This window comes from Vipera ursinii (genome assembly GCF_947247035.1).
Source record: "Vipera ursinii genome assembly, chromosome: 6".
Lineage (NCBI taxonomy): Eukaryota > Metazoa > Chordata > Lepidosauria > Squamata > Viperidae > Vipera > Vipera ursinii.
In genome coordinates, this window is record NC_139515.1 from 20,549,679 (window position 1) to 20,576,562 (window position 26,884).

The window sequence follows — 26,884 nt, forward strand, 5'->3', positions numbered from 1 at the left end:
ATGATCTTTTTTTACGGAACCAGAGAAATTATCTTGGAAAAGAAATGCAACAGTTATCAAAACATGGTTTCAAGATTGGTACAGCCCTTCAAGATAGGCCAGATCAGGAAACAATCTACTGTACATAATGAACACCAGAACTCTATTCTATTAGTATAGGCTTAAATAACAATAGGGCTCTCAAGAATGTTTGATTAAAAAGAAAGAAAGAAAACAAATAAATAGCAGCGATGGTGACCTTTTGTTTAAATGTGTGTTGCATGAGCAAGACACATTTTTTAAAAAATGAAGTCACATTGTTATAGCCATCATCTTAATTTTTTAACTATATTAATGCATAATATAATCTTGAAAGTCTGGTGGTGTTTGCCCTTCTTCCATCCATTTTATAGCAGATTTAAGACAGAGTCAATTTAAGTTTTTTTTTCTAATGTTTTCTTTTAAAATCATATTTTGCCAACTGCTGCATTTCTACTCCAAGATAATTTCTGAGTGAAGTTAATTGTTACACATATTTCATTTTTCACAAAGGAAAAAAACAACATAAAGGAAAGACTTTGGGATAGTTTAACATTTATATCTGAAAGGAAAATTTGTCAGATGTGTTATTTCCCATAATGGCAAAATGTTTGAATGTCCTCTATTTCCCACCTACCCACAATATATTTACAATTCAAGAATCCTAGTCCATTTGCCCTTAGCCATCCTAGATAAGAAGTTAGCATCATTCAAGGAGAGAAGCAACCTAGAACTAAGGAGAAACTTCCTGACAGGTAGAACAACTAATCAGTGGAACAACCTGCCTCCAGAAGTGGTGAATGCTCCAACACTGGAAGTTTTTAAGAAGAGACTGGCCAGCCATTTGTCTGAAATGGTATAGGGTTTCCTGCCTGAGCAGGAGGTTGGTCTAGATGAATTCCAAGGTCCCTTCCAACAACAACTTCTTCTTCTTCTTCTTCTTCTTCTTCTTCTTCTTCTTCTTCTTCTTCTTCTTCTTCTTCTTCTTCTTCTTCTTCTTCTTCTTCTTCTTCTTCTTCTTCTTCTTCTTCTTCTTCTTCTTCTTCTTCTTCTTCTTCTTCTTCTTCTTCTTCTTCTTCTTCTTCTTCTTCTTCTTCTTCTTCTTCTCTATCCCAAGAGCCCAGTTTCCAAAATGTTTCTGGATTGCTATTCCCCACAAGATGTTCTGTTCAAACCTTTGCAGCTTTTGTGATCTTTGACTTTTCAGCAACTTTATTTTAATTTGGAAGAGAAGGAACACCTTCTTCCTAACAATTCAGCAGGATCTGTGGCATAGGCTGACAACATGTCCTAACAATCTGCCCTAAATCTTATTCTTAGTGCTATTCCCCTAATGCTATTTACAAAGCTTCTAATACCATGGTATTGCAATACAAATACAATAATTTAAATTAATATACATATAGATTCCATTTTTAGGAGCCACTGGTGGAAATACTTGAAAAAAAGCTGATTTATTTGATGTTCTAGTTTGCTTCCTTCTTGTACACAAAGTGAATATTCTTATAGAGTTTGTAAGTATTTTACATTAGAGTGCAGGAGGTGGGGAGAGAACAGACTTCACAGCAGAAAGAACATTGAAAACCCATTAAGGATTCTTGGACTGCTATATATTATGTAACTTAAAAGTGGCAACCACAGAGGCTTGGTTTGATGGCAACCTTACATAAGGCAATTAGCAGTAGGAAATAAAATGAACTAAAAAATGTGAACTTGATTAAAGTCAACAATTTCTGGAATAACCATTCAGGAGAATCACAAGTGATTCCTAAGTCAGAGGAAGAAAGGAAGCCAAATGGATTTTTAAAAATAAGGAAGATGAATCATTTCTAATTATGTAGTGAACAATACAGAAACCTCTCAAAATTAGGTCAGTTAACATATGGACAGACTCAACCATATTTTAACTAGGATATTGTGAGCATCCTAGACTAGGCTGAATTAAAAAATGCTAAGGGATTCTTAGAAACTTGGCAGAGACAAATCAGCCATCAACAGACACATAGAGATAAGCCATATTTACACATCATTCAAAAGAGACAATAAAAAAGCTGATATGAAAATGAAAAGATCAGAACACATCCTCCCCAACAACCAACACCTAAATAAGCAGAGATTAACAAGTGAGAATCAATCAAGCAAATCAAATCAATCAAAACAATTCCCTATTCAAGGAAATATTAGGAAAAAACCCACCCCCCATCAAAACTGGCAAGCTAGTATATATAAACAGGGGAAAAACTCCACACTCAGTCACACTCATTAAGTTACTTGGTTGAAATGAAATGTCTGAAGCAAACAGCTAAGGACTCCACAGTTCAACAATGAGCTATTTTCTTCTATTTTAATCATCATATAAATAATCTTCTATAGCAGTTATTGCCAATTTTGGCAACTTCCAAGTATCAACTCTGTGTGCTCATCAATGGCTATGCTAGCTGTGGAATTGTAGAATTTGAAGTTTTCTCACCTGGAAATACCCATGCTTGGGAATTACTGCTCTATAGCTATTCACACGTATCAGGAAATTTATGTGTTTTGCTTGTTGACAATCTCAATTATATATTTGTTTAAAAAAGTTGTTCCACCAACACCAGAAGACTACCCTGGACTCAAATAGTTATCTTGTACTTTTCAACAGCCCTACTGTAGTTTCTTAATGCTTCTCTTGTGAGGCCACCTCAGTTAGCCAACTCTACAATTCCACTGAAAAGACCAACTCAGTCAAAGGAATGCTATATTTAAGGAGAAATGAGGAAAGGGGAAAAATCCACCAACACTTCAATCTGGTAAACTTTATCTTCCTACTCCATTCTTATGCATACTTCTCATGTTTGGCAATCACAATGAAGAAAATTAAAATGTTGCTATCTCTTTCATTTAACATTTGTCTGATTTTCTTTAATAAAGAGAGAGAAAAAGTCAATGGCACTTGGCAAATAAATGAACAGCTTAACTCATTCTAGCTTTTCTACTTGTCAGCCTACTTCAGTTGTATCAGTAAGTGCCTTAAATGAATGACTTAAGAAAACTGCCCATCATCTGAAAAAACTTGGGTGCATCTTTTACTAAATGTTTGCATCTCCCCCTCCCTCATTTCCAACCTTCCTGCTGATTGACATTCTTATTCTCCTCATCATCATGTTCATCTAATGCATTTTTAAAAGCAGCTCTTTCAATATGACTGGTTTAAGGCTTAGAGCGGTTGGAAAAATAAAGGATCAATGTAGTTGCAAATGTACTTTAGAGATTTTATTATTTTTCCTAGGGGTTTTTGTTGTTGTTCATAACAAAGTTAAACAAATAAAAAGATAACATGCATCAAATCTGTGGATGACTTCAGCCTGTTTTATATAACATACTCTTGTGTATTCCAGTCCACATACAGGGGAAAATGTAGCATTACAGACTTTAAGTGTGGCACCCCAATTGTTTACCACTTTTAGTAAGCTCTGGACTCAGATCAAATGTAACAGCACCACTAATTACCTTTATCCACAAACCCTTGTTTGTTTAGCTACTGAATATGCCTGCTATTTGATGTAGCTACTAGTTACTGGATCATCACCGATCTTGAGATCAAGAACAGTATTACATAAAATAAGTGTTTCCCCTCTGCTACATATACATAGCCAACTGAGTGTCAAGTTTATTGGCCAGCAGCTGACAAAATTGCTCTTTGCATTCTTTAAAGGTTAGGCTATATGTAAAAGCTTTGCAGCTGTGTCCCCATTGCTTTAGGAAAGGCAGATGGCAGAGTTAATTTAGGAAATTGCAATGTTAAATTTAAAGGGAAGCTGTATCAAAGCAAGGAAGAAAGGAGTAAAATAGAAATCATTAAACAGTAAAAGAGACACCGTTAAATGCAATGGCAGCCAAGAAAAATTTCTTGGGCAGTAATTCTACTCTGTTTTGCTTCTTCTTATTCACCTTGCTCAGTCCTTGATATTCCTTCTCCTTAGCAACACCACAAATACCTCTAATGTATCATTCTGCAAAAGATGTTTTGGATGTTCAGACTTAAATTCAGAACTAACAGCCACTGGTCTTTGATATTAACAAATTCGTATTAATTTATCTGATTCAAATCTGAATGATCCAGAGGAGCTTTGTTATTTCATTTCTGGTGCCTTATTTAATGAATTAGCATGTGAGAAAGCAGGTCCTTTTTCAACTTCATGAAATCTTTTGATTAACTTCTTTTTCCTGCCTTTGATTCTGGTTTACTTTTACTTTTTTTTTTACTTTTTAGACATCCTATCAGTCCTTAATTGATTTTGTTCTCCAAAGGGTTTTGGAGTTTTTCAAAATTGCTGCTTTGGTTCAAAGTATTGAATTGAATTGATTTTTTTGTTTTGTTTTTCTCAGTGGGTACAAAGGTGAAAGATATGAGGTTAGAATTAAAATACTCTTTTCAATTTAACTATGCAACCTGATAGTTTAAAAAAAGGTACAAGGACAGTGAATGTACAGAATATTAGATGTCCTGTGTGTGTACAAATTTTATTCCTGTATTCATATCCCACCTTATCTCTTTGAGAGCTCAAAACAGAGTCAGTCAGGCACTCTTTAAATTTTAGTTCCAAGCCACAGCTCAGTGACCATGATTTTGCTAAAAACAAGGCCTCACCCAAAATAACCAGTGAACTATTTAACTGAACAAAGACCTGAACTTGGATTTCCCCTAGTTCTAGTACAACATTTTAACTATTTTATTGCAGAAGCTGGTGAGTTTGCTAGTGATCACTGATGCAATCATTTTGGAAAATATTACCTTAATATTTGAAACATGGTATCGTTGGAATATTAATTCCTTTATAAACACTAGAGAATCTTACATACAACAGAATGTAAAAATTACTATTTGAGATGGGATTTGATGCATTCACAGGGTAAAGAATATTACATTCCACAATGAATTATAAACTGTACCTCCAAACAATTTGTATTTCCATTTGGGTACCAACATAACCTACTTCTTTCTGCTTTCCTCTTTTGCCCCAGTAGAGTATGATAAACAAAACAGAAGCCTTATCTTCTTTGGAAGCTTCTTAGAAGGAGGCCATGCATCCCAGGTGCTTTTGCTGAACATAATGAATTATCTGTTGAATATGTAAATCTCCATATGGAGTTCCCTTTATTTCTTTAAGATGAAAAGAAACATTGTAAAGTAGAACACTTAAAAGAGCCAGTGTGGAGGAGATGATATGTATGTATTTGATTTTTTTTCAGGACATTAAGAAAATGTGTATCTGCTTGCATAGCAACATGTTGCTGTTAAAAAACGACGACTCCATGGGTTGAATGGGTTGAATCCCGCTTACTAATTATCATCTTTCTTCCTTTTGATAATGCAGATTGCTCATCTAATGTCTTCTAGAGTAGGTGGTCATAATTAATGTAAATAAATAAAACACATACATTGAATCTAATAACAGTGACTAGTAAATTACGTCTATGTAATATTTTCTAATTTTACATCATTGTTATGGAAGGATGAATATAGATGAATCTACTTATTTATTTATTTAGAAAATTTATATTGCTGCCTACTCGCACATGGTAGCTCAAGGCAGCTTACACAGATATAAAAACACCATATTCAAAGAATAAAAAATAACAAGAAGAAAAATAAGAAAATAATAACCCCTCACCGCCCTACCCCAGCGACAACACACATTCAAACTAGCCATTTAATGAGATCTATCCCACTCTGGGTTCCCCAGGCCACTGGCAGAACCAGGTCTTCAGTACCTTCTAGGGACCAGTCTAATCTCTAGAGCAGTAATGGCGAACCTTTTAGAGACCGAGTGCCCAAACTGCAACCCAAAACCCACTTATTTATTGCTGAGTGCCAGGTGCGCATGGCCACTGGGTAGGCGTGGCTGTGGTGGTCATGGCAGATTGGGTGGGTGTGGCCAAGGTGGGTGTGGCCACCTCAATGTTGCTTGTGGGGAGGGATGCTGTGAGGGGTGGGCAGGGTTGGGGGAGATCTAGTGGGTCTCTGGCAGGTGGGGTGGGTAGGCAGGAGGCTCATCCTGCAGGGTAAGGCGAGGCAGGGTGGGGGTGCCATTGCCATGGGGCAAGGCAAGGGCCGGGGCAGCTGCTGCCTGTGAGTGCATGGGGCCCAACAGTGTCTGTCAGCAGCCACAGTCTGCCAGCCTTTTGACCGGTGTGCTCGGGCTCCGCAGCTTGTTGCCAGCAGTTCAAAGAAGCCACCTCTGAAAGTGATGGACAGCCAACAGCTGAGGAGTTGATGCAGTGGGTCGTGCTCAGGAAAAGGAGAGCATGCAAGGCCAGGAGGGATGGAGGGGAGGGAAACCAGCCATACCTTGGCGAGTTAGCAGGCAGCTGGTTGAAGAGGGACAGTTGTCATCTCTGGGTCAATAGTGCGCATGCCCACAGAGAGGGCTTTGAGTGCCCCCTCTGGCACGTGTGCCATAGGTTCGCCACCACTGCTCTAGAGGAATGATGTCCCAGAGAGAGGGAACCACCACAGAGAAGGCCCTTCTTCTGGGTCCTTCCAAATGTATTCCTTAGGAGACAAGACCCACAACATTCCTTGCCTCCCTGCTCTAGTGGGTCAGGTAGATGTGACTGGCAAGAGACGGTCCTGCAGGAGAGGTAACACATGTGCACACCGAGGTCTGCACTAGGCTGCTGTATTTTGCACCAACTTGAGCTTCTGGATGCTCTTCAGGGGCAGCTCCATGTACAGCATGTTACAATAGTCAAGGTGGGAGGTGACTAAGGTATGACTGTGAGTAGGGATTGTTGGTCCAGAAAAAGGCATAACAATCTGCACAATCTGCAGTTGCACAAAGACCGTCCTGGCCATGACTGCTACCTGTTCTTTCAGCAGGAGTTGTGAGTCTAGGAATACCTCCAGATTACACATAGGGTATGTTTGGGACAGTGCCACCCTATCCAAGACCAAAGGTGGCAATTCTCCATGGGCCAAATAACCCCAAACCCAGAGACATTCATTCTTGCCAGGGTTCAATTTCAACTTGTTGCTCCCCATCCAGCCCCTAACAGCCTTCAGGCACTGTGAGAGGGAGTTCATGGTATCACTTAACTCACTATGGACTGAGAAATACAGCTAAGTATCATCAGCATATTGATAATATCTCAGTCCATAGTGATGGACGATTTCAGCCAATAGTTCGTGTAGATGTTAAATAGGAGCGGAGAGAGTACTGAGTCTTGTGGGACCCCACAAAGCAGTGAGTGAGGGCTGCATCTCTCACTTCCTGTTAACACCAACTGAGAGTGGCCACAGAGGAAGGAATTGAACAGGATAGCACAGGGCTCTCCACTCCCAACCCCCGACATTGCTACAGAAGGATACCATGTTCAAGAGGTCAAATAGAGCAAGAATGGATGCACAACCCCCATCCCGCTCCCGCCAGAGATTATCAAAAAGCACAGCCAATGCCACTTCTGTCCCATATCCAGGCCTGAATCCTGATTGGTAGAGGTCTAGATAATCTGTTTCATCCAGAAACCTCTGGAGCTGACACACAACCACTTCTCAACTACCTTCTCCAAAAAGGGAAGATTGGAGACAGATCAGAAATTATCCAACAGTGGAATACAGCAATGGATTCCTGAGAAGAAGGTAGACCACAGCTCCTTAAAGTTCTGGGGCACTACCCCATCCTGTAGAGAAGCATTAATCACTACCAGAGTCCACCCACTTGTCACCTCCTGGGAAGCTTTCACAAGCCAGGAGAGAAAATGGGTCTGAAACACAGATGCTTGCGCACATGTTTCCTAAGATCCTGTTCACTTCCTCAGGAGCAACAGGGTTAAACTGTTCCCAGATAACTGGGCAAGAACGTACCTCAGGTGCCTCCACTGGACCAACAACCATGTTGGCATCAAACTGGAAATGAAGTTGAGTGATTTTGTCTTTCAGAAAATCTGCAAATTCCTCAGAGTGCTCCTTCAGGTGGACCTCAGTCTCCTCCCTCAGGAGTAGACAGATCATCTTTAAGAGGATCACTGGTTGATTATCTGCAGATGCAACTAGTGTGAAGTATTTACACTTTGCCACACAAATTGCCATCAGATAGGCCTTAATACCAGCTCTTGACCACGTTCAATCAAGTTCATCCCTTGTCTTCTGCCAGCAGTGCTCTAGATGTCTCTTCATCCATTTCATCCTTCTCAGTTCCTCTGTATAACACAGAGGGCAGAGAGATGGGTGAGGAGAGGTTGCATGGGTGCAATCCTATCCAGAGCATCAGTCACCTTCCTATTCAAAATAGTGACTAACAGCTTGGCTGGACTGCACAGCAGATCTGCAGTTATAACTCCCAGTTCCTTCTAGAACCCATCTGGGTCCATTATTGCTGGGGGTGAACCAATCTAATAGGTCCTGCCTCCCTGTAGGGGGGTACAGCTCTCGAGATACTCATTGCCACCAGACTGTGATCTGACCATGACAGGGCCACCACAGATCTGCTAACCAGGTAAATGAGGTGAGTTCAAGGGGTCAGACCACAAAACTGGCACTAAGCACTGAGGTCGCATTCCCCATAAAGGGTCCTCCCCTTGCCTCCCATATCTCCCATTACCTGACACCACTAAAATAGACCATCCTCTTCTGCCTTCCCATTCCATCCCCTATCTCTCACACTCTTCCTTAAAAAAGGGGAACCTCCTCCAACTGATAAACAGGGGCAAGGTGAGCCCAATAGGCACTATAACACTTGCTCCTAGTGCCCTCAAACTCATACCACCCCTTCCTCATTGACCCCTTATCTCCCAACATACTTATAATAAGTTCACTCAATGCCCAAACAGCATCCTACCTGATCGCTCTCACCCACCAAGCAGGGAGCCACTCCTCCCCACAAGCTCTCACCCAGGGGAGAGGGGCCAATACACTCACCTGACTCTCACCAACTTTCCCCTTTCCACTCAAAAGGAATGTTGTGCTGCACTAAACATTGTTGCAGCTGTGCAGTTCTATGGTGTCTCCTGAAATTCAAACAGTTTCGAGCTCCCACTAGCCAGTTAAGCATCAGAAAATCCCAATAGCAGCCTGCCACACTCCTCAGCATTAGCATCCACATGGGTAGGCCCAGTTGCCGAGGGAAGGCCAAGGAAGCTTGTTTCTTCTGTCAGGTCCTTCTCCATCATGAAATCCACACCATCTTTCAGAGCTGCAGCTGCTCTCAGGCGAGGGCTTAGCTCCAAATGGTTACAGCACCCAGAGGACAGTTCATTGAGATCCAGGGGAATCCAAGGGGAGTCCAGGAAAGTCCAAAGGGAAGCCTTACACAGTCATAAATCATCCACTTCCTCTCCTCCATCTCACCTTCTAGCTGTCCCTTTCTGATCACTCTTCCAGCTTGGCCTTTCTGCTTCTCCACCTCTCCATTGCTCCACCAAAATTCCAGCCTCTCAAAAAGCTTATCATGCCTGTTTTCATTATGCTTTTCTTGGACACCATTTGTCCTGAAGACTGTGGTACTCATCCCTTTCTTACTTTTATATTCACAAATTGTTGCTAACCTTGTTGCTGGTTTTGAGCCTTGATTTCTGTAAAACCAATACATTTTGCATACATTTTAGATTTTTAAAACCTACAGAATGGTAAAGTAGAAGAGGTATTAGAATAATGTGAATTACAACACTAATGACAAAATAAATACTGCGTAATTTTCGAAACTTTCTAGAATACTGCCAGGCTCATGTTTCTTAGGTCAAGTACATTTTATTTTTAGACTATATCTTATATTTAAACATACTTATGTTTGAGTAAATGATATGAATGAAGAGAGTATTTGCATCTCTACTTTTTAATGATACCATATATCAAACCATTAATGACAACATCAATTTCTATGGTATGTCAATTGCCACATTTTCACTGGAGAACATAATGTTCTCTTTGAAGTAGTGAAAAGAAGCAGAGGACATTAACAGTTTTGTTTTTAATGGACGACAATCAGTAGCTGTTGAATAATTTTCCTTGCTTATTTATTTACTTATTTCTTTATTTATAGTGCTTTTATTCCACCCAGTAAGAATCATTTTTTTTATTTCATTGTGCTGTTGCATCTAATTTATAAGAGCAGTACTTAAATCTTGACAACACATTTCTTTTAATGGGATTCTGCCCTGCATCTTTTTAAAAAGGCTGTATTTTTTTCATGCCTGATCTGTCTGATTGTTAGCTCTTTTACCCTAAGGGTTTCTGAGGATTTTTTAAGTTCAAACCATAAGAACATAAAAATAATCTTTTAAAGTCAGGCCAGGGGTCATCTAAGTCCAGTATTTTGTTTTTCATAACAGCCAATAAGATACTTTTGGGATGATCATAAAGAGGAGGTGGAAACATTTCCCTTTTGTTGCTGTTACTGTTTCTAGACATGCTACCCCCAACTCAGAAATAATGGACCTTGATGGATTTTCCCCTAAGGAATGTATCAATTCTCTTTTTTAAAACTCTGCAAGTTAGCAGCCATTATTACACCTTATGGTAATGAATTCGTCATATTCCCCCATGTTAAAACAAAAACAAAAACTTTTCTTACTTTTCCTCTCCTAAATCTCTTTCCAGTCACTTTACCTGCATAATTCTTGGCCTTGGTATCTTGCATAAGAGTTTTTCTACCATTTTCTCCATGTCAGGTCTAGTTTTATATAGAAGATCATATACCCATTCTGTTGCAATTTTTCTAAGTTAAATAGTTCCAGACATTCCAGCCTTTTCACAAGGGTTTTGAGCACCTGATAATATTGTTTGCTATCTCCTGTACATTTACTAACCATTCATTCATTCATTCATTCATTCATTCATTCATTCATTCATTCATTCATTCCCAGATGCCTTTTCAACTGTCAAAATTCATCTAACCTAATCACCTCTTTATAAACAAGGTATGAAATCATAACATTTTGCTTGCAGCTATTGGGAACAATAGAGACCCAAGCAAATTCTTAGAATTGGGACTTTCCAAGGTTAATAGCAAAGAAGTTACAAAGCAATACTTGGGCTTTGAAAAATTTATCTAGCAGACTGACTGAGCAGTTTCAATTCCAAAACTAGGTATTGACACCCTGGTTGAACTTTATGTGGAAAATCATTTAATCCAAGAGATTCTCCAGCTGATCAGTTATTACAAGGTTTGTGTTTAAATACAAAAATATAAAGTCACAGAGAGCTGGTTAAGAGAAGGGGAGAGGTGATTCACGTCTACCCATCAACAGTCTTCTTGTTGGTGTTATGTTTGGGGGGACGATACCTATTTTGTGTACATAGTCCTGAGTAATCAAAAGTGTCTTATAAATATAGCTCTGCTATAGCAAACATTGATCTGTCCCAATTAATATTTGACCTCATTTGTATTAGATATTCTGTTCAGAATGAATCAGTGTTCTCAAGGTAGCAGATTTAGGAGTGAGTCATTTGTCATAACTTAGTTTAGGCAAGCTATGTACATCCACAAGGCTACATGTCTCTATTGGAGTGTATAAGAGACCTACTCTTTGATGCAATGGTTTTCATGCTTATGAGATGTTCTTGATGTTAGAAGGAAAAGTCCATGATTCTGAAAGGAAAATGCTGATTTGAAGTGTATACATGTAGCGGTTGCATTGGCTTTTGTTCATTAGGGATTAATTGAAACATACAATCTGACCTTGTAACTATATATCTCATGGTTCTGATAGAACCATTAAAGCCATTAAAGAACTTCAAGGCAAGAATTCTTCCTTAAAGAACATTTTATTCAGGAAACAAAGTATTGGCACTACATACTTGAACCCAAAACTAGATTCCCTTCCCCCAGATACAAAGTAACAAGTTGCAAGTCCCACCGCCTGGAAGCAGTCATAATTCACATTCTCCAATTAGCCTGGAGCATAGGTTCTCTCCTCAGCTCCTCAGCCTGCCAAAATGTTATCAGTTTGTGTCCTTGAGTTCCCACAGAGCTGCATTATTATTATGGCTAGCTGAGCTCAAGCATTCATCCCATCCCCTTTCAACACCTGATCCCTAAACAGAAGAAAAAGCATGCTGAAAGCAGAGTAAAAATGGCTGCAATTTCCATCAGTTGTCAGAGCAGAAACATCCATTGTTACAGCATTGACAGAATGTGGTTCTGTTCCATTTTGGTTTAATATACAAATATTCATTACTACAGTTTCTTGAATGGAAATGGATTTTAAAGATATTGATGTGATGCTGAATTATATACCAACATGTTGGAATTCAACAATATATAAATAATTTTAAATTTATTGAGCATGGACTACAGGAAATGAATTTGTTCCATCATGATGAAAAGACTAAAAATGTTAGATTAATTATACATGTTCATGTATTTGTCTTCTATCTATGTAATGGAAATATTCTTCATATGCATATGAAGGTTTAATGTTGTATTTTAACACTATTTTCTACAGTATATGTTGATAATGAACTGTTTTTATACACCTGTTTTATTTTTTCCCCTTTATATTTATATTTACATGTTTTAACTTATTTTCTTCTTCTTTCACTTTATTATACATTAAAGGAACTAAAATATCATAAATCAATAATGCGAGGAACAAAAGATATACTGGAAGACAATTTTGGCCTATAATGTCTTTCCATGAAATAGCTAGGGAAAACGCTCCAGAGCTTTGGAGTTAAGAGCTACTAATATAGTAATGACATTCAGTTCTAATTTGCTCAATACAACTTAACTTTGAACAGTTCCTAACATTTGTAATAGACTAAATGAGAACAAAGAACCGATATTGCTTTTTAAAAATGAAAGTACGTTGGAATTTGGAATTAAATCCTGGCTAGGAAAATATTTTCTTAAAAATTGAAAATTATATCATGTATTAGGTATGGAGTTTCAGAAAATGGAAGTGGCAAGGACCCTGTTGCACAAATAGATAGCATGTACTAGCTATACTAACAGCTGAACTGAGTTATCTACATTATATTTGCATATTGTCTAAACAACTGTGTTTTTCCTTATTAAGAGGTATCCTTAACCACATACAGAGGCATTAACTACTACAAAATTGCATAACTAGGCTCTTGATCAGTACATTATGCAATGAGTTTATAATTTTAATATTGAATAATCTCCAATTTTTGTCTACGTTTTCCATGATAACATTTCAGATGCTAGCCTTAATTTTTAAAGCACTGAATGGCCGAAATATTTGCAGACTCACCTGTTTTGCCATGAACCTGATGCTTTCTTAACATCTATGAGAGGCCATTCTGAGATCTATTCCACTGCAACAATCCCCACCTAGGGAATATGAAAATAGTTTTTTTGGAGTCTTTCCCAAAGAGTGAGCTCTAAATAATATTCTATGCTTAATTTCCAAAGCATCCTGAAGATACCTAAGCCCATCACGTGTTTCCTCTAATTTGTCATAGCCCATATATGGTGAGAAAAAATTAGTTTGGAATGGCTCGGAGCTCATAGGGTGCACTTGAAGCTTGACCTTCTCTGCTTCAATTAAACTATACCTGAGCACTGAAAACAGTCAGTTGATGCTAATGCCCAGCCTGACAACTTTAGTGCTGCTCTGTGAATCAACAAATGACCTGGGAAAGAAAAAAGAAATCAGAACTGTGTTTCACTTTGACACCATTCTAGTTTGCCTTTTGGATGGCTTCAGCCAATAGCAGGTGAATTGAACAAGCCTGTTTTCTTTTATCCATTGTCTTAAACTGATCTCCATTGAGATGGACTGTGAAATGGAGCTGGGGCATTGCTTGCAATCTAGCCCATGGACCCAAAGTGACTCTGAAGCAAGGAGGCAAAACAATATCCCTTTTAAGTATTTCCACAGCATTATCATTATCAGTATTGTGCTGACAATGCCATGCACTGCCACAGGGACCCATTCAAAGACCAGACATGGTTGGGTGGGTGTCGGATCTATGAAATGCATTCCATTTTGGAGCTAAATTTTGCCCTGTTCTTTTCAGTTTTTAGGAAGAGAATCCAAACACCTTGTTGTAAGTTAGCTTTTTCAGGTGTTGCTTCATAGCCACTATTATCTTAATGTTTTTTACATTACAATTATTGTGACATGGCTTAATTATCAGTGTAAAAGTATTCTAAATAATAGTCAAGTCACAATTCAATATACTGAAACATGTTTATAACTGCAATCCTCTGCAAAGTGACTTGAGTTTAAACAAAAGTTAGCATATTATAGTAAATTCCCATATTATAGTAAATAAATAAAATATATGTTAAACCTGATCCAGCAGATTTAACATTTGTAACTAAGTGTACCAAACTATCATTTGCTACCACTTCTCAATAAGAACTTGAACACATTTTATACTCCATAATGTGACTGTCTCATTTGCATTATGTTTAACATTTTGTGAAATGGAGACTAGAATATGATATGATGTTAGTAAATTAATGCTGTCCGAATTTCTCATTCTGTAGTGTATCTGATTTCATGTTACCAATATTAAATTTAAATTATTAACCACAAGAATAACACTTATGAAAGTCTACTGAACAGAGACATTGCATACTGTATATGTGAACAGATATGTCTTGAGGGATACAGGTGAAAAAGTAAATTTACCATCAATCCTTGTATTTATGACATTTGAAGGTCCATGAAGCAAAGGAAAGCTGAAATAAGATCATAAGTACAGTTGTGGTTTCTATGAACCACTGCTTTGCTTAACATCTTTGTGGTTGCTAAACAAGGACTGCCTGAATAAGTAAATATTGCTATGCAGCTGAGAAGTGAAAGTCATAAGTGAGCAACTAAAAGTCTTTTTAAAAATTCAAAGATACATTGCTCCCTGATTCCTCTGTTTTAAAATTTTTAATATTATAGTGCATTATTTTGTTTTCAGTCAGAAAAACTGAAAGTAATGCATTTTAATCATTGTTTGGATAAGTGTATGTAGTTACATAACAGAAACGTTTTGATGCTCTTTTTTGAATTTGACAAAAAGCTAGACAATTACTTCAGCACCAATCATGGGCAATTATGAAGTTACAGCTATATTTCTAAATTGCTACTTGCCAAATATGGAAATTGAAATTACGGTTATTTATTGGGATCCATTCCTTAAATATAGTACATAAACATTTTTTTTTAATCTCATTTATATCCCGCCCTTCTCCGAAGACTCAGGGCGGCTTACAATCTAAGAAGCACAAATCAATGTGCTTAGCAATAGCCTTCATTCTATGTATATGCCTACTTATTAGGGCTTTCGCCCCCCCCCCCCCCAAGCAATGTGCCAGCAAGATATGCATACCTTATATTAAATGTATCCAAAATCTCATAACTGTTTAATTGAGGGCTTTTTGTACTTCCCAGTTATTCCAATGTCAAAGCAGAGACCAACTCATTTCTGGAGGCCAGAAGTCAATAATGTCACCCTCTATTACTTGTCCATTCACAAGCAAAGTGCATGTTTTTCTAGTCTACTTCTAAAGTGCCATTTCTGGTTTAACACCTCAGGCCCTTGTATCTGGACTGGGATGGTGTTGTGCAGTTTGCTGTGGGTTCACTCTACAATGAGGAAATGCTTCTTGAATTGACTCAATATTTACTATCTTCTGTAACTGTTTTTAAAACTGCATTTCATCATGAATACTGTAATAGCACAATGACTCAACTCTTTCCTTGTACTGTATATACAAATATTGTGATTCAAATCCTGGCAAAAGTGTTTTTAATTATTACTTTTCTTTCCTTACAGATAATAATAATAATAATAATAATAATAATAATAATAATAATAATAATAATAATAATAATAATAATAATAATAATAAAGTTGGAAGGGACCTTGGAGGTCATCTAATCCAACCCCCTGCTCAGGGAAGAAACCCTATACCCTTTCGGACAAATGGCTGTCCAGTCACTTCTTAAAAACTTCCAGTGTTGGAGCATTCACAGCTTCTGGAGGCAGGTTGTTCCACTAGTTAATTGTTCTGTCAGGAAGTTTCTCCTTAGTTCTAGGTTGCTTCTCTCCTTGATTAGTTTCCATCCATTGCTTCTTGTCCTGCCTTTGGGTGCTTTGGAGAATAGCTTGACTCCCTCTTCTTTGCGGCAGCCCCTGAGATATTGGAACACTGATATCATGTCCCCCCTCGTCCTTCTCTTCATTAAACTAGACATACCCAACTCCAGCAGCCGTTCCTTATATGTTTTAGTCTCCAGTCCCCTAATCATCTTTGTTGCTCTTCTCTGTACTCTTTCTAGAGTCTCAACATCTTTTTTACATCGTGACCAAAACTGGATGCAGTATTCCAAGTGTGGCCTTACCAAGGCATCGTAAAGTGGTATTAATACTTCATGTGATCTTGATTCTATTCCTCTGTTAATGCAGCCTAGCACTGTGTTGGCTTTTTTGGCAGCTGCAGCACACTGCTGGCTCATATTTAAGTGATTGTCCACTAGGACTCCAAGATCCCTCTCACAGTTACTACTTTTGAGCAAGGTACCCCCTATGCTATACCTGTACACTTGGTTTTTCTTGCCTAAATATAGAACCTTACTTTTTTCACCACTGAATTTCATTTTGTTAGATAGCGCCCAGTGTTCAAGTCTGTCCAGATCCTCCTGTATCTTAACCCTGTCTTCTGGAGTGTTGGCTATTCCTGCCAGCTTGGTGTTGTCTGCAAATTTGATGAGTTCCCCATTTATTCCTTTGTCCAAATTGTTGACGAAGATGTTGAAGAGCACTGGGCCCAGAACAGAGCCCTGGGGCATCCCACCCCACTACATACTTCCCTCCATGTAGATGCAGTTCCAGGAAATCCTATACCATTTCAGACAAAGGTTTGTCCAATGTTTTTTAAAAAAAAACTTCCAGCGTTGGAGCATTCAGAACTTCTGGAGGCAAGTTGTTCCAGTGATTAATTGTTCTAACTGTCAGGAAATTTATTAGTTCTAGGTTGCTTCTCTCCTTGATTAGTTTCCATCTGTGGCTTGACTCCCTCTTCTTTGTGGCAAGTGCTGAGACATTGGAATACTGCTATCATGTCACCCCTAGTCAATCTCTTCATTAAACTAGGCATACCCAATTCCAGCATGCATGTTCCATTTGCACAAGCAGCGGATATGGATGCCGGCCACTCACACAAATGGAACTGCTCACACATGCTTGCTGGCCACTTGCATGAAACAATTCTTCCACCACCACCCCCTGCCAGTCCACAAACCCAGAAAGATTGTGGAACTTTGTTCTAATAAACACAAAATTCAGAAGGAACCAAGGATTCTAATCATGTATTATCTGTCAGTCTGGTCTTCAGTCCACATTTTTGTTGCCTTGATAGACAACCTCACAGGAGTTCCACCCAATGTCTGAAATGGAATGTATAATTGAGAACTATGTTTTAATCTGTGTTTATTACTAAAGCAAAATCACAGTAGAAATCTAGTTTTCTGTAGTGTAAAATATTTGTGTACTGCTGTAGCAAGTTACATAGGCACAATATTTGGATGTGCTAAATTTCCCTGGCACTTTCAGCAGTTCAAATCAAACTGGACCAATTGCGAGTGTGAAATGGATACAAGAAATTGAACCGAATGGGCCCAAATCAGTTCAGGAAACTTTGGTTTACCCACATGGACTCGTGCTTTTATGGTCTTAATAGATATGAATAAGAGAGTATAATTTGGTGTTTATTTGGAAGTTTTTAACCTCTGAATCAGATTGTTCTTCTAAATCAGTTCACTCTTCTGAAAAGAACTGAATTAAAATCTGCCTGCTGGGGCTGGAGAGAAAGAGGCTAATTTTAAAGGCAAGATTTGTTCTGGGGATTAAAAAAAATTCTTTACAAAGCTTCTTTATAACTGCAAGTACTCAATCTAATAACAGTTAATTATTTATAATGACATATCATCCCCATTAGAACAGCAATTGCACTGCAATGTATTTAATATCATGTCAGCATACCCACCCAATTACGTAGGAGCCTTAGAAATACATTGAGTCAAAAGTATAAATCTGCACATGAGCAGCATTTAATTTTCTTCTCTAAAACAGGAATGTATGAAAAATACAATTCATCATAATGTTTAGATAAACATACCACTTTCATAACTGCCTAATATATTGAACAACCAAACTTGCATTAAATTTACATGGGATTGCCAATTTGCTTGCCATTACTAAGACAAGAGTTGCTACTTTTTTTCTCTTTTATTTCAAATATGGATGCTGCATTTCAAGCCAAAAATAAAGTCATCACTCTGGGCTTGCTGTCAATTTTTTGGAAGAGGAAGACCATAAATTTGGAAGAAAAAAAACACTAGCCTAATTGTAAAGCTGCCAGCCAACATCAAGATTTGTCAAGCCCAGGACTCTGAATTTGACTCTGAAGAAGCTGTTTCAGGTGAACCAGTGGAATTTCAACCTCAGGAAACACAAGTCAGGAATCACCCAAGGTTGATCAAACACTGGTGCTATTGAAACAGCTGGAACAGTGAAATTATGATATACAGTTTCCAAGCCCTCAGACTTGGACATTAGAGCAGAGAGCAGAGCAAAGACATTCAGTGAGGCTCCTTGCAAGCAAGGAAGTAACACTCTTAATTAAAGGTATTTGGCTGCAGCCTGATTTAAGAGGCACCCCTGACTCATCAATGGATTTGCCTGCCCATGGACTAAAGCAAGGCTTAGCAAATGAAACATTTTTGATAGATTAAATGTGACAGAGAAGTTCTATTTGTAGAATGTCATAACAAATTGCATAATAAGGAAAGTCAAAGAATCAAGGGCAGATTAAAGTTATCTCTTCCTGAACAGGAAAATTATTGAGGAGTGGAAATCTATAACCAGTGTTTTGTTTGTATTTATTAGATGCATATCTGTTAGCAAATGTTTAAAGTGAAATCGACCAACTTTATAAAAAAAAGTGTGGAATGGATTTTACACATATCTTCATAAATGAATAGAAGAGATTCAAATATAGTTGTATATTTTGGTAAAAGTAGGGATGGGGGACTATGGCCATTTCTCTCTTTTAGCTAACATATCAATAGTGGAAAATTGGTGTACTGCAAAACAAGGCATTCATCTCTAATACATCCCATAGACATTCCTAGAAAAGGAAAAATGATAGGTGGTTGCAGCTCAGTTTCTTTTAGTATGTATGAAACTATCGAGAGAAAAAGTTGGGTGGTGATGCCACATTGTAGAAGGGTTGTTTTGTGCATGTGCCTTCAAGTCAGTGTTGATTCTGGAAAACTATCTGGACTAGTTCCTACATATTTTCTTGACAAGATTTTTTGGAGTTGTTGTGGACACTAAGTTGATGTTGAATTTAATTAAGGCAGCAAGACTTTTAGTAGGGCAATATTGGAAGAAGGAAGAACTGCCGACTATAGAAGAATGGACTTTAAAAGTTTCAACCTGGCGGAAATGGCAAAGATCTCAGCGTACTTGAAAGACCATTCGCAACAGAGATACATTGTGGAATGGAGGAGATGGATTGAATATATTCAGAATAAATATGGGACTAAAAAGTTTCACCTAGCATTTGAATAAGTATTGATGTGATATTTATATTGCTTGTAGTTATTTTATAAGATTTAATAGCTTATTGTTGTTTGCATAAGGTAGATTATGATTGTTTGTATTTTTATACCCTGTATTTAGCTCTGGGAAGTCGGGGAGGGTGGAGGGGAAGGGAGGGAGCGGTTGGGGAGGGTTGGGGAGAGGGGAGGGGGTTGGGAGGGGTTTTGTTTTGTTAAAAAAATGTATTGTAAAACTTTTCAATAAAAAAAAGATTTTTTGGAGTTGGTTAGCCGTTCTTCCTAGGATTGAGAGAGGGGGACTAGCTCAAAGTCATAAGTCTATGCTAAAGGAAGGATTAGAACTCAGCCTTCCATCCTTCCAAGGTAGGTAAAATGAGGACCCAGATTGTTGGGGGCAATAAGCTGATTTCATAATAATGCCGCTTGCCCCCCCCCGAAAGCCCTAATAAGCAGGCATATACATAGAATGAAGGCTATTGCTAAGCACATTGATTTGTGCTTCTTAGATTGTAAGCCGCCCTGAGTCTTCAGAGAAGGGCGGGATATAAATGGGATTAAAATAAAAAAAAATAAAACTCATGGATGCCTGGTTTTTAGCTTGGTGTCTTAACCATCACGCCAAACTGGCTCACTTGCAGAAGCTGAGAAATCTGAAACTGAGCAACTCCCTCAGTTTGTCTTCTGATAAATTCCTCTATGAATAAATAATCTCCTGTGGTGGCCATGAAATGCTGTCAAAATAGAAAAGTGACCTTAAAATCTTGTCCAGTATATCTCTTACCCTTTTCATATGACCCAACACATTGTGCCATTGTACCATGAAGCTATAAACAAGATTGTACTCCAAGAATCCTTTCACGCTACACAAAGGTCAGAAGAAAGCATTGTTCACTGCCATAATTCTCTACATTTTATTCTATTTCTATTCAGATAAAAAGGAATATTATGTGTGAGAATGTTATTTTTTAAAAATGTGCCTCAGAAGAATCAGACAAATAAACAGATTTGGCCATAATAGAAGGAAGTCTTGTTAGAAGAACTCTGTGAGATTGACTTTTAAAGAATCTTTTGAAGGTGCTTTTGGACTTTTTCTTATGAACACTCCAACAGAATACTTTCAAAAAGACAATTTTCAAAAACAGTGAATATTTTTACAAATTTAGAAATCCGTTTAGGAATAAGAAGCATATATAAACATCAAGACTACTTATTTTTAATTTTGTGCTTTCTCCTCTCTACTTATCCATTGGAGTTTGGTGGAATATTTTTTTATCAATATTAAAAAAATGAATGGCAATTGGGCAAGATCTTCAGGAAAATATTTTAAAAAATCTAAAAGACTAGAATAAGCAATTTTTATTTAAGCTATTTTATTGTATACTATGCTAATCCTATTTCTGCAACATATTGATTGCATTTGTACAACTTTGCAGCCCTTGAGCTAACCAGATGTTATTTACTTAAACCTCCATCATTTTGCACAAGAAATCTACTTAATTATGCCTTGAAGATGTTCAACAAAAACTACTGTATTAGAACGCTGCATTTCATTTAATGTGTTGCTCTATCAACTATTTGAATTTCAACTTTATACCAAATATAATAAAATGCATCCCATTAAATCCAAAGTTTTATCATGTCAATAACTGAAGAATCAAAGAGTGACCTATTTGAAAGAATGTGCAGTCCAGGGCCACTGTTCTTTATTCCAGGATTTCATCTCAGGGTATGCAGTTTTCATTCTTCAAATGTCATCACTATTAAAGAGATACATTAATTTCCAAACCAGCAAATATGATCAATATCAAAGCTTCATTCCTGTTCTTATAAATTTTCTAGGTTTTCAAAAATGTAGCTCTATAAACTCCAGACTTTCATTTGAGTAATTGTGATTAAAACCAACCAACCATCTTCTAGCTTACACTACATAAAATGTTATTGAAATTTTGGAAACAGGTAGATCTACTTTAGCATTATTTTGGTTATTATAATTCAGATGTAGGTTTGTGCAAGGCACACAAATAGGTGCACTTACACATTATAAACCTAAGAATTTAAACCTTGTCAGAGTGACAGTGAATGTTAAAATTTCCATATGATAATTTCTGTGCATTTTAATGCACTCTACAGTATTTGAGGAGCTGCCAATCTATCTGAATTTATTTTGAATGGCAGCACATCTGCCAAATGTCCTAGTTGATTTACTCTATGGACAACTTTGAATTAGCATTCAGTATATGCAACTGCAGACAAGATTAACTGACAGTGTCCATTGGATACTAAAGTATTTTTGGCTTTAAATCTTCAATGATAATACAGTTAATTCATGTTATTGGGCACATGTGTACTAACATTAATATTCACACAACAGAACTAATGCTCCCTATTAAAAATCATTATTAATTGCTTGGTGTTAGATTGAGAAATAATATCAGAGATCATTTTTTTTTCTAACATGCATATAAAACTCAATGAACCCTCAGTTCAATTAACCATTTGAGGGAGGGTGTGCCCATTACTATGTGTATTACATTAAGTACAGCCTTTGCATCAACTACATAATTTGCATCTGATGTTTCACACACTTAGTATTATGCAAATGATGCAAACTGAGGGAAATAATGCAAATTCCTTAATTTATTGGTGATATCTGAATAGAAAATTGTCCACTATGGAGAATCTTCTAAAATGATTTGTGGTAAATGAATAGCACTGGAGCAACTAAAAAATTAGATTTGGAAATTGGGGAAAAAAACATTAGGGGTGCCACCTGGTAATCTGGAAAATTGGGAAGGGTTTTGTTTTGTTTTGTTTTTAGATAGCAAATGATACCATAAAGCGATCTGCGTAGACACATAGACACTAATAACTCTAGAATATCCTCTTCCAGCCTAAAAAAAAGAGATTCAGAAAATCCAGAGTAATACAATAATAATATCCAGTAACAAAATTAGCTCTGACTTGCACCAACAAGTGCCTTTTTATTTATTTGGTTTAAATGTTAGGATATATTTAAAAACAGTTAAACAGAAAAATAAATAAAATGAAATAGAAAAAAATGAACCAATATAAGTTTTAAATTTATGCAAAAAAGTTGGGCTGTAGGAGTATATTTAAAAGCAAATAAGTTAAATTTCTTGGTTGAACTGATTTTTCAAACTGAGTCAAGAAATTATTTTGAACATTTAAGTCAGATACAGCCAAATGACCTTGGATGATATGAACATTTCCCCCCAATGGATATGGAAAACCATATTGAATTAACCCTATTATTCAATTGAACATCCAAAGGTATGTATTTGCAAGTGAGATCATTAATAATGTGCTACTATTAGAGCCAGATAAATCCCAATTTGTCAAATTATGCTAGGTTACAACCTAATTTATAGAGAATTACTAGTGTCATAAGACTTGATTTGGAAAGCATCATTAGTGAAAATATTTGATAACATGTTGGGTTAATCTGAAAATGTGAGTTATGCAATAAGAACAGCAGAGAAAATGAACATCAGGAAGTTTTATCAATAAAGACATAAAATGGTTCTCAACAATTCAACAATTGCCATATAGAGTTGAAAAGAAAACCTTCTCAAGTTATTCCTAGCTATCAGAAAGCATTTTATCATGTTTTGCTGGGGAAAAAAAACATTGCAAAACTGGGTTGTAGTTAAATGGCTTAATGTTTACTTGTCAATGATCCATGATGTAAAGCTTTAGTCTAGTAATGGTGGTATGAGATGGCAGTCAGGATGAAAAACATGGTGATGGATAGAATTTATGGCTATAGAATAACTCCTCTTCAAGAATGCTGCTGTCTCAGTCTTAAAATACCCACCCACAAGTAAGTACATGCAACATTTCAAATCAAGGCAGCACTAATGATTATTTTCTTCTGCAGGTACAGAAAGAAACGTGCTGTCAGCAAAAGAGTTGCTATTTCTCAGAGTAGGTGAAGGCAATATGTTGTGAAGAGAAATTCACTTCTTGGCTATAAACAAGATTTATTCCAAATTGTTTTCTCACAGAAACTTATTTTTACTTCCAATTTGTAATGTTTATAGTTTCTAAAAATGTCTGCTATGATATCTCTATTAGAAATGTTGTTTGAAAATGATAGCCCTGATTCCAGCGGGGAAATATTAATTTTCTGTTAGTTCCAGAATTCAGACAATAAATCCTGCCATTTTTCAAACTAAATATTGAACACACTGTACCAAAACATTACTTTCATCTAATTGTGCATTAGTGGCAGATTGCCCTGACAATTTCAGTTTAGCGAATAGATTACACCAAACCAACCATATTGTCAGACATGTTAATCAAGTCAAATATGAAAATGCAGTTATTTTACATTGATTGTTCCTAGATAAATTAATATTCTCCCATGGACTTTTTAGTGAGGAACAATTTACCACAAAAAGGAATAAAGCACCCTATCGGTATTTGTGAAATAATACCACTGCTTCCTTCTACTTTGGCATATTTAAGGAATACTATAACTTTATTACTGTATATCAAGAGAAAGCATGAAGTATAAAGTATAGACAAGTTCATTAATTATAAAAGTGAAAATTATATATTTGTTTATATTTACAATTTATAATTGTATGTAAAAAACCTGTTTCTTCCAAAAGTTTAAGATGGCCTTTGTATCTGACATTTCTCCTCTTTACCTTTGCATATTCATAATAACATATAGAAAAAAATAAAATAAGTAATTCAGCCAAGGTATTTTATAAAAATTTGAATCTGGGACTTTCTGGTTCTAACAGGTCACATTAACTACTATCCCACTTGACCAATTCTTATAGAGGCAGCCCTTGACATACGACTATTCGATTAACAACCATTTAAAGTTATAATGTTCTTGGAAAAAGTAACTTACAACTGGTCCTTGCACTTAAAACAAACTTTGCAGCACCCTCTGATTATGTGATCAAAATCTGGGCCCTTGGCATGTATTCACAATGGGTTCAGGATCCTGAGGTCTTGTGATCACCATTTCTAACCTTCCCAAGGGTCTTACAACAAGCAAAGTAAATGGGGAAAACCTGGATTTGCATAATGACTGCATGATTTGCTTAACGACTGTGTCAAAAAGATTGTAAAATAGAGCATGAATCACTTAATGTTCATTTTGCTTAGTGACAGAAGTTGTGGTCCCAGTTATGGTTATAAGTTGGGGACCAACTGCCTGCCTGTCCCAGATTAAAAGTCCTATGTTTCTATTAAGATACAAACAATTTTAAAGCTATCTAGTATATTTAGAAAAATATTTTCTATTTTTTTCCACAAGCTTAACTTATCCTATTCTTTTTTAATTTTTTCTAGATGTACATCCAGACAACAACTCTTACAGTGTCCTTAAGTTTAAGTGCTTCTGTCTCTTTGGGCATGCTCTACATCCCCAAGGTTTATATAATCATTTTTCATCCAGAACAAAATGTGCAAAAAAGGAAGAGGAGTTTCAAGGCTGTTGTCACTGCAGCCACAATGCAAAGCAAGCTGATCCAAAAGGGAAATGACAGACCAAATGGCGAGGTCAAAACGGAACTTTGTGAAAGTCTTGAAACCAACAGTAAGTCATCAGTAGACTTAACCATGGTCAAGAGTGGCAGCACTTCCTAATAGATGTACGTTCACAGGAATGCTTCATAAATCAATATTTTTCTATCTTGGCTTGCCATGCATGAACCAGACATGTGTCAAAATTCATGTGGTCATTTTGTTAAGAAGGTTTCAAAAAAGCAAATGTGTCTATGAACTGATATATTTAATATTTGTACATTATTTGTTACATAATATAGCTTTGAGTAATAGGGTTGTCTTAAGATTTCAGTATTACATTAATTAATTAAACAAGTAGTCCCTGTTTAGCAGCCACCTCATTTAGCAATTTATTTGCAGACACAATGAACAGTAAAAAGTAACTTTACAACCAATCCTCATATATAAGACCTTTACAAGTCTGCAAAAGCAAAGGAAAGCTGAAGTAAGTTAACACAGTTAAGGTTTCACTTAGCAATCACTTTGTTTAATGAATTGCTAACGCTAAATGAGGACTCCATGTACTATTCAAGCAGCTAACTATTGCACCTACATAAATATATTTACATATTGTTAAATATTATATTGCTAATATATGTAATAATGGAAATTTAAAATTAATACAATATTCAGATAAATATTCATTCACTTTTCATGTTTCTGATAACCTTCAATCTGTTATCTCCCAAATAGTTCTTCTTTTATCTTATCAGATTTAAGGAATGCCACGGACAAAACTAGGTACAGAGAGATATTTCATGTTGGTTTGATTTTCCTAATGACAAAGAGGACCTTTTATAAAGCAAAAAGGTGGGCAACGGCAATTCCATTTATAATATTTTACCATGATGTGTGTGGACTCGTTTGATATGTAAATCATCAAAAAACTTGCCTACAACTTACATGGGAATGATAAAATTAAATTTACAAGTTAACAGAATTTTATACAGATAAATGACTAGTAATTGGATATGGCAAATCCATTCTGATAGTTGTAAAAGAATAAATTGCTTATATTATTTTATCTTCATTTATATATTTGTTATACAAGCAAACATGCAAATACAAAAAGAATATAGGACTGGCCCTTGAATTTTGACACATCTCTAAACGTTTTCCTGTAGTCTAATGATTGCATCAAATGGCAGCATGTTGTCATGGCATGTTATACTAAATTTATACTCCTGTTATTTGTTTCTATATTCTTATATACTTAAAAGGGAAATCGATGTGAGCAAAGTTGACAAGCCTAATGCAAAAACTGAATTTTCTTATTAATACAGAAATCTCAATTTTGTGTTTCCCTTGCTTATGCAAGAAGTTTCTGTACCATGTTTATTGAAACCATTCCAGGATGTACAGACAATTTTCATTTAGTCTGTTAAAAGATTTATAAAGCTTTTCTTGAACCAGAAACTACAGATTATATGAATATTTGCTTCATTTTTTGGCTTTGTGTCAAATTGGAATTCTTACAACTTTCTTAACTTCACAAAAACATACATTTTTTTTAAAAAAAAATCTACAGATTTCCAATAGCAGGGTATCTACTTCATACTTCCTCCAGATTATTGAGCTCTCTCAATAAAATGGTGGGACTCAGGATTGTCACCATATTTTCAAAAGATATCCTTCTTTTTCCCCCTAAAATATTTTGTGGAAACTTTTTAGAGACATACTTACCATGGACTATCTTCGAAGTCATTTTAAAAACTATCTATAAAAGGACCTATATTACTTTAAAGAAAATATTCCTTCTTGCTAACAGTTGGTGACCCTTAGCTCTTAAATTACTTTTCCAGTGACA

General features: G+C 36.6%; 1 protein-coding gene across 1 annotated transcript in view; it reads left to right on the top strand.

Moving 5' to 3' along the window:
• GRM8 (glutamate metabotropic receptor 8) overlaps window positions 1-26,884 on the top strand; it is a gene marked incomplete at both ends in the record, with an annotated part of 534,899 nt that overhangs the window by 498,132 nt on the left and 9,883 nt on the right. Inside the window, one exon of the mRNA XM_083366022.1 lies at window positions 24,862-25,108. Within this exon, the coding sequence (XP_083222148.1) occupies window positions 24,862-25,108 (247 nt within the window). The remainder of the gene's footprint in view (window positions 1-24,861; window positions 25,109-26,884) is intronic.